General features: G+C 37.0%; 1 protein-coding gene across 8 annotated transcripts in view; it reads right to left on the bottom strand.

Moving 5' to 3' along the window:
* ANKRD26 (ankyrin repeat domain 26) overlaps positions 1-8,992 on the bottom strand; it is a 126,220-nt gene that overhangs the window by 38,655 nt on the left and 78,573 nt on the right. For all 8 annotated transcript variants that reach the window (XR_003096377.1, XR_003096378.1, XM_025216290.1 and 5 more), the window contains 5 exons: positions 6,158-6,304; positions 3,362-4,318; positions 2,334-2,486; positions 357-532; positions 84-177 (listed from right to left, as the gene is read on the bottom strand). Coding sequence is in view for 6 of the 8 variants with exons in the window: in XM_025216290.1 (XP_025072075.1) it covers positions 84-177; positions 357-532; positions 2,334-2,486; positions 3,362-4,318; positions 6,158-6,304 (1,527 nt within the window). In the remaining 2 variants the exon portion in view is untranslated. The remainder of the gene's footprint in view (positions 1-83; positions 178-356; positions 533-2,333; positions 2,487-3,361; positions 4,319-6,157; positions 6,305-8,992) is intronic.

Below are 8,992 nucleotides of genomic sequence, written 5' to 3'. Positions count from 1 at the left end.
TCCCTACAGCTCTTTTGTAAACATACACTTACTACATAATTGCAATAAAAAATATGAAAAAGTTAAACCTATAACTGACTTACTGAGACAGATTCCTGCAGGTCTTTCTGAAGTACCTCAATTCTGATTGTTTGCTGTTTAGTTGTAGCTTCCAATCTGGCATTTTCAATTTCAAGTCTTAAAAGGAAACAGACTTTGTAATATGTGATAACATCCTTTTTCAGGGCTAAACTCTAAATCTACAACAGCACAAACTTGAAAGCTTTAAAATAATTATTTATATAAAACGATACTTTATAATGTAAAACTAATAAAAAATAAATAAGACAGTTTCAACACGTCAGTTATTTTCTTACCGTTGTACATGTTCTTCCAGTTGTTTTATAGCATTATTCGTTCCAGATGATGCTACTAAAAGGTCTTCCAGTTTCTGAGAAGAAGCAATCACTTCCCGTTCCTTGCTGTCCAATGCATTTTTCAAATCATGAACATGTCGCTCAGATTGAATATACTGTTCTTCTGATTCTTGCAGCTGTAAAAACAAAAACAAAAATCAAAACAAAACACCAAACCAAACAACAAAAAAGAAACACAAATGTAAATGATAACTGCATGACTTTCAAAATGCAAATATATAACAAATATATAAATCATTGCTGAATACCAAAATCAAAATTCAAACATTGTGCATGTGTACCTGCTCTACTCAGTTAAGTATGAACATTTCAAACTTTTACATTTACTCCCTCTCTCATGAAAGAAAAAAAAGGCAATAAAAGTCCCAAATTTAACATTTCTCACAAATCATTGAACTGTTTTTGATTTTGAACTGCTGTTGATTATTTTATCTGGAATTAAAAAAATTAAGACATTTCTGTCTGAATGGCTGAACATTGCCCATGTTCTGGTTACTGCCTTCCTAGAATGTTACTGCAATTTCCTCTATTTTGGCTTCTTTAGTTCCTAGACTGATTCCCTGCAAGTTGTCCAAACCAAGACTGCAAAACCATTCAAAACTTTAACAAGTGGGCAATAAAAGCTGGCATTAAAGACTAACTAGAGGCAGCAGTTAACACCTTGCTACAGAATGAGAAAAGATGTGGGCTGTGAGGAGCCTTGAAAATAATGACAAATCATTTACGCTTGATGTAGTAGGGAATGGGGAGCCAGAGGAGCAATGCCAACAGAGGGATGATGTAGCCAAAGCAACAGGCTAGAAAAATAATTGTTACAGTAGCATTCTGAGGGCAAAAGTGAATTGGTCAAAACCAGAGTGAGGGGAAAAAAAGAAAGGATGGTCTACCAACTGAGTCTCAAAACGACCAGTATCTATCTAGATGAGTTTTAGCTCTGCAGATGAATAGGAAAGGTGGTATCTTAATAGTATGCATTTTTTTCTTAAAAAATACACAGCCAGGATCTGAGGACCTTCAGAAAAATTCAAGTTGCATATGAAGCCCAGGTTACAGGGTTGAATGACAGAGAGAATGATGGTACAGTCTTCAATGACTAAGAAAGAAGAATAGTGAAACACTCACTACCTGAGTTCATGCATAAGCCAGTATTTGCAGCTTGTAAGTTTCAAATATTTAGCTCCTTAATGCAGCTGCTGCAAGTAAAATATATTACTCCAATTCTGCTCAAAGTAGGAGAGCAGGTCTTCTGTAATGTTTAAAAAAAGAAAAATACAGCTCTGAGAGACCATTATTTTTTAGGTATAACTAATGCTGGCTTACAACAGGCAGAAGTGTCACTTATTTTACAAGATGGAACCCTATTAAACTATCCAATTAGTTTTGGATAGTAAATTTTGGAAGACTAGTTAGGACACTGAAATTTGCTTTCTTCAAGGCTCCAAGTATTGTGAGATCTTTTATAACCAAACATCTATAGACAAGTTCCTTCAGAGCTCATAAATGCTGTTTCTAGCATGACCACAACTTCTGTCAGTACAAAGCAACAACTGGAGTAAAAATGATTTGCTTTTCTTTTACCATTAACATCAAATTGGCATGCTTACCACAAGATGATTGTTAAGAAAATTTGTAGGATTCTAGTTGCAATAGAAATTAGCCTTTTGACTGTGAGTTTGATGTTTCAAGTACAATATTGTGCATTCTGTAAAATGAAAATCTACGCAGAGAAATGTCATTTAGTTTTATGAGTTGTGATATACCACAATTCCTTCCCTTTATGACAAAAAATCTAACCTAATACAGGAAGCCGATTCTATTTAATAACATTCTTAAAATAATCAAAACATTCTGTGGCTTTCATTATTTGAAAAAAACAAACCAACTGCAGCTCTATTAGTTTGTATTGCATTGGCCTACCTTGGATTTAATCCTGTCTATTTCTTTTTGCAAGTGCATTTTGTCCTCTTCCAAGTCGTTTCGATAACGTGTTGTAACCTCCAGTGAAGCTTCAGACATTGACTGTTTTTTAAGAGCATCAGCAAGTTCTTGCTGCAGTTGTCTTACCATCCCCTAATGAAACAACTTCAGGTTAGTATTGACAAAGTATACATAAATTATTATGAAAAGACTATATCAGGATATAAAAACCCGAGAGCTAGAAAAAAGTACATCTGATATATTTAGGAGTGCATTAAATGGTGACTATAATGCTAGAGAAGCCCTATAATAGCAGCAAATCATTTCACCCACTGTAGTCAATGGGTGCATCTACATGTGTGCTTTATTATACATTAGCTTATTTTAATGCACATTAAAGAGTCACGGAAAAGCATGAGCTTTCACTAAAATGCATGAAATAGGCTAATGCACCTTTTTCTAGTACTTGATAATGGAGGGCACTTTTACACTTGCTCTGAGGGAAGGAGTTCAGTGCTTTCATTAGAGTGGCTCCAAACGCCACTCTAATTAAAGTGCTGCAGCGTCTCGTGTATCAGTATCCCCACTCTTAAAAATAGCAGCAGTGTGCCCACTGCCATTTTTCAATACTGCTGATACACAAGATGTGGGAGGCTGCTGGAGCATGGTAATTACCATGTTCCAGCAGACTCGATTAGTCAAATCTGCTCTGATGTGCTGTAATTGCATGCATTGGAGCAGCCTGTCCTCTTTTTATCATACCATCAATTGATTGAACCTAAAACTACTCTTAGTTGTATCCACTCAGTTCACACCCTCATTTACTATACCTGGTGTTAAACCTCTTTTTTCTTGCTCCATGGCTTACAGATATTCTTTAATACTCCTCTTTTTCACTTGTTTCCCATTTCCTCTCTCCTAAACTTCTGCTTGTGTCGTTCCCCTGGTTTCCCCTATGCTATTCTAGTTTCTATTCTCACTGTCCAGTAGACGCGTAAAGTGAACTGCTTTGCAAATGTTATGCTTACCTCTCTTTCAACTTTCTCAGTTTCATATTTAAAGACTTGATCTCTTAAAGTATTGCATTTAGTGATTAATTCCTTATTTCTTTCTTCTACCATATGAACTTGTTTTTCTGTATCAGCTCTAAGCTTATTGAAAATATCATTAAATCTGTCTTGGACATCACTCACTACTTTCTCTTTAATAATCCCTTTATTTTGCATATCTTCCAGTTGCTGCCGGAGTAAAAGGTTTTCACTTTGGAGCTGAGCCAATCGTTCTTGCATTGATTCCTGTTTTACAAAATACTTGTTTATTTGATCTTTATCCATTTGTCGAGCATGATCATGTTCCTTTGCCTGACACTGTGCCTGGTTTAGTTCTCTTTGAGTGCTCTCTAAAAGCAAGGTTTTTTCTCTAACAGTTTGCATTACTTGATGAAGTTCATTTTCTAAACCATTAATTTTGGTTTCAGCCTTACTAAGCTGCTGAGACAGGCTATTGTTGGTCTCTCGTAGATTTGAGAGGTCATGACTAAGCTTGTCTTGTAAACGAAGCCACTCGTCACGCTCTCTTTGCAATGTCCTTTCGACATCGCTTTTTGATGCCTGACAGCGTTCAAGTTCTTGAACAGCAGAATTCAAACGAGAACGAAATGATTCAAGCTCTATTTCCAGCCTGTCTTTGTTTTCTTTTGTCTGCTCTATTTTGGAGGTTAGCATTGTAGATTCTGTCTTTAATACGTTCAACTGTCCATTGTACTGAAAAACCGTCTGTGTTAGAGCTTCCTCATTTAGTTTTAGTTCCTTTTTAAGATCTTCATTTTTTTCTTTCAAGGCTTCATTTTCTTCCAAATATTTAGTTTCTTCCTCCTGGTGCTGAATTCTTATCCGATCAAGTTCTATTCTTAGAATAGCAATTTCATCTTGCAGTATCTGATTTTTGTGTAACAAATCCTTTTCTCTGTCATGATTATCAGGTATCTGAGTAATTAAGAACACAAAACCAGGATGCTGAGGATGAATAACGAATATATATGTAATACTTAACACACGAAAAAGCATTTTATTTTTAATAATCAAGGATAACTTATGAAACAGTTTAACTACAAACTACAATCAAAGTTGCTGAAAAGACTTTGACCTCATGCTATCTTCCAATATATACATATTTCAGAACTAAAAATGTCACTCCAACCAAAACAGTAAATCTCATTCATGGCTTCTTTTTTAAAAGTAACAATCGAAGGATTAAAAACTTCTTTAAAAATGTACTTTATGGTTGCTATCTCATTGGCAGAATTAGGAACAATCCTGTATATCCCATTTCTTTAGTTGTGTTCCAACTTAACTTTATTTATTGTTTTTCTTTTCTTTTCTTTGATTATTTCTATTTGAACATACTTCCTTTTAATTTTGAACATTAGCTATGAGTTGATTTTGAACATTAGCTATGTGTGAAAAATGTTCTTTTTTCATTTCCTTTTCCTCCCAAATTTGGAACTTTCAGTATGTAACCTCAGGTGCATTTACATGTGCTATTAATGTAATAAATAATCTAAAACTCCAGTGCTGTTCGTGCCAGAGTTTGTTGCTCCTGGACACAGCATTTACATTTGAGCCTGAGATCACAGCATGTAGAACTCAGGCAGCGCAATCCTGGCTAGAGGGGACCTAGAGGGTCAGCCTGCCAACCCAGAGCTGTTCCGCCCTGGCTCAACATACTGCAGAGGATGCTAGTGCAGGGCTAGCAGGAAGGCCCTTATATACTCTCCACTTGAATATTTTCTTCTGTTCGGTGCAGGAATATTTATCCATGGTACAGAGCATTTTGGACTACAAGGCAAAGAATTCCTCAATTACCAGACTTTCACATAATGCGGTAATAGACCAGAGCATATTTTTTTCAGGATGAGTTTATATGTTGTCTATTCTTAATAGGATTTGTTGCCTCCAGCACAAAAAGTAGTAGAAACCATGCAATCACCCAAAATTATTGTATTAGTGCCAAACAAACTTTTCACTGTGAGCCTGAAGGATACTTTGTATAATCTCATTACTAAATGATCAAAATTTACTGTAAAACAGGGAATCTCAGAATCTGGTGTTATCATCTCAATGTCTTCCATACCAAATTGGTTAAGTTGAAAAGTATAAAGTTCTGCAGAAGGTGTGCACATTCTGCTTTACACAGTGCTGTCAGTAAACAAAGGAATACCAGCAGGAACCTCAAATAGTATGCTGATAGTACTTTAGTCAGAAAAGATATTAGTTCAATATGTCAGCTTAATTTCCTTGTCACTCCCAACAAGTTAAAAGCAATTAAAACAAAACAAAAAATGTTCTTCTTACAAAAATATTCAAGCAGAAAACTGAAGAATTTGATGACAAAGTGTCACTTACATTACAAAATAAGTTCACTTTATTATGTTTTACAGAGCAACATCTATCAAATCCTTGATTTTAAAGCTAAAAGTGAAAAGGAAAAAAAGGCTTGCAAATCTATACCATTTTCATAAACAAAACACTCTGGAAAATATTTTGGCATTTAAAGTCAATGCCACAAGTGAAAACAAACAAACAAACAAACAAAAAATACTCCAAACGCTTCTGTTTACCTTTATTATAAATATAGTCCTGAGGAAAAATGTCCTGCATTCAAAAGCCTGTCCATCCAGCCACATAGCTGGTCTGATAAAAGATATTACCTTAAGAAATCCTTGCCTCTCTCATAATTTCTGGATCATCACAGCTACAATAGCCACTCTTACACCACTATAAATATAGTGTAATTTTACTTGAAGTGAACAGAAAACCACTTACTTCTGCACTCTTAGCTATAGTTATTCTAGTTTCCTCTTCTATTTCCTTCTGCCTCCAAAGGTGGTTGTTTAAAATACCTTCTTGAAGAGCTCTGGCACTTTTTTCCTGAGAGAGTTGTCTCTGTGTTTCATTACGTTCTTCTTCAACCTAAATCAAAAACATTTTATATATTTCAATATTGGAAAAAATGCGTCAGATAATTTCCCTTAGTATCACATCTCCTCACTAATATAAAACAGGTTCTACACATTTGCTGAAGCAAAAGTTTTTTGATATTTTTGTTCTATATACGTCTCAAAAACAAATATACCTTGCAAAGATAGGATTTAATATTCTTTTGAAATGGTCTATTTTAATGGTAAAGTTACATTACAAACACATCTTTAATGCTAATGCATCTTCAAAAAGAACAAAAACGCACATTTTAAGTAAATACAGGCAGAAATTTAAAAACCATGTTCCAAAACTGAGCATAAATTTGAAAATGTATGCGGTGCACCTGAAACTTCCCAATACAGCTGAAAATGCACAAATAATTGTAATTTCAGAGTCTTGATTCAAGCATAGCTGAAATATATCACTATAGTGTTTTGTATAAATGTATTTAATTAAGTTATAAATTTTGGAAACTGGGAGCACCTTGACTTCAACAGAATGTGAAGTTTAGCACCGTGGTTAAACTGTGATTAACAGGAATTGAGTTTAAAGTGAACCCATGAGCTTTGCTGAATCAGAACTATATATACTTGTACTGAATACAAGTCTTTGTCAAACTGTTTATTCTGTAATTTCTAATAAAAGGGACAGATCTGATTCATCAATCTTACAAGTAATTTATAACAGCAAGACCAGTAACACAAAACAAGTAAAACTTTTGAAAATATGTAAATTCCACTGACTCTGTCGTCTCAAGCACCAGCATATTAGCCATGCTAATCTGTGTTCTGAAGAGAAGTAATTTTAATAACTGCTTAAAAAGCATTTCAGGTTCAATGGCCTTTAGAACTTTATCAGACAGTTTCTGAAGCAACAGGTTCGAGGAGATTTCAAAAGACTAATCTAGCAGTGTGGGCAGTAGTGGAAGGACAACCAGACTATTTTATTTTGAAACATTTTCTGGGGTGAGCCAATGCTCCAGCTGGGACCAAAGCTAGTGGGGCCCCTGGCTACAGGTCAGAGTCAAACCAATCACCATATTTGGTGTCAGCAAGGAATTTTATCCCATAGTCAGATTAGTACAGATTGCGGGAGGATTTAGCTTCCTCTGTAGCAGGAGGTGTGGCACTCAACCTGGGATCTCTTAAGCATATACTGACAACATTTCATAGAAGCAGGACATTGGCTACCATGGTTCCCCTGCTTTACCTCTGGCAGGTTAGGGTGTCAGGTCTGTGTTGCGCCAGGATTGACAGTAGTTTTATGTAGAGTTTAGATTATGGATTGTGCAGGATGGTTTGGATCCTAATTCAGGCAGAGGGGTAGGACTAGATGACCTTTGGAGATCCCTTCCAGCCCTACTTTTCTATGACTCTATGACACATTCGTGTCATCCACATTTGTATTCAATAGATCAAAACAGTTTGGACTAACTGGACACATCTACAAGTACTCCTTAATGTGCATGAATTTATTATAATGCGCATTAAAGCATCACAGAAAGTGTGCTCTTTCACTAATGTGCATTAAAATAGGCTAGTGTGCCTTTTTCTAGAACTTCACAATGGAGGCCACTTTTACACATGCTCTGGAGGTGGGAAGGGCGGTACTTTAATTAAAGCGCCACAGCATCTCATGTATCAGCGGCCCTGCACTTCAAAATGGTGGCAGGGGTGCTTGAACTAAAGCTCATCAAACAAGCTTTAATTCGAGTGCCCCGAAGCCATTTTGAAGCATGGGGACACTGATACACGAGACACAAGAGGCTGATGGAGTGCAGTAATTACCAGGTTCCAGCAGATTCAATTCATCGAGTCTGCTCTAATATGCTGTAATTACAGCGTGTTGGAGCACGCTCCATGCTTGTGTACAGGCACCTGGAAGTACTAAATTTAATGCACATTACTAAAAGCACATTAATGAATGTGTAGACACGCCCACTCAGTATTGGCTCCTACTTCATACAGTAATTGGCAGCCATTTCAGCACTTATGTGAAAGAATCAATGCATGCCCAAGATGACCACACAGCAAATTTCTTTGCACTAATCAGGTCTAACATCATGATGGGGACTTGCTATTGTGTTCTGAGTATAAGAGAGGGCTGTGCAAAACAGCACTCTTTCATTTTGACTTCTGTTTCACCATTTAGAAGGGACAGTGTTTCATTTCATCATTTTGTTTAGTTTCGAAGCACTGTTCCATTTTGTTTCATCGCAACTGTTTTGCTGTTTCAACACATTTCGACATTTCGCCCATAGGCTATAATAGGCAATCATGAAAATGCCTATAACTTGGTCATTTACTGCCTTATTTGGATGAAAACTGCAGGAATGGTAGCCCCTTCTGAGGGCATGAAGCCTGCCAATTTTCAAGGAGATACATGCAGGGGTTTCTGGGAAACTGCACCTCAAGTTGCTGACAAACAAAACTCGTGCAACTTGCCGGCAGTGGCAGCTTCCTGTCCTCCTGCGCACAGATCTGGGGGCCCGCACCCACGGGAGGACTGTGGGGTTGTGCAACACTCCTTCTGTGGGTGTGGGTCCCTGGATCTGCTCAGGATGACTGCCACTGCTGACTAGGACCAGTGCTGGGTGCAGCCTGCCTAGGAAGACTGGTGCTGCCACTGGCACCAGGCAGCAGTGGCAGGCTCCCGTCCTCCCGTGGGGCAAATTTGGGG

The sequence above is a fragment of the Alligator sinensis genome, unplaced genomic scaffold, assembly GCF_000455745.1.
Source record: "Alligator sinensis unplaced genomic scaffold, ASM45574v1 scaffold790_1, whole genome shotgun sequence".
Lineage (NCBI taxonomy): Eukaryota > Metazoa > Chordata > Crocodylia > Alligatoridae > Alligator > Alligator sinensis.
Note: the sequence above shows the minus strand (reverse complement) of the source record. Positions and strands in the feature narration are given on the sequence as shown.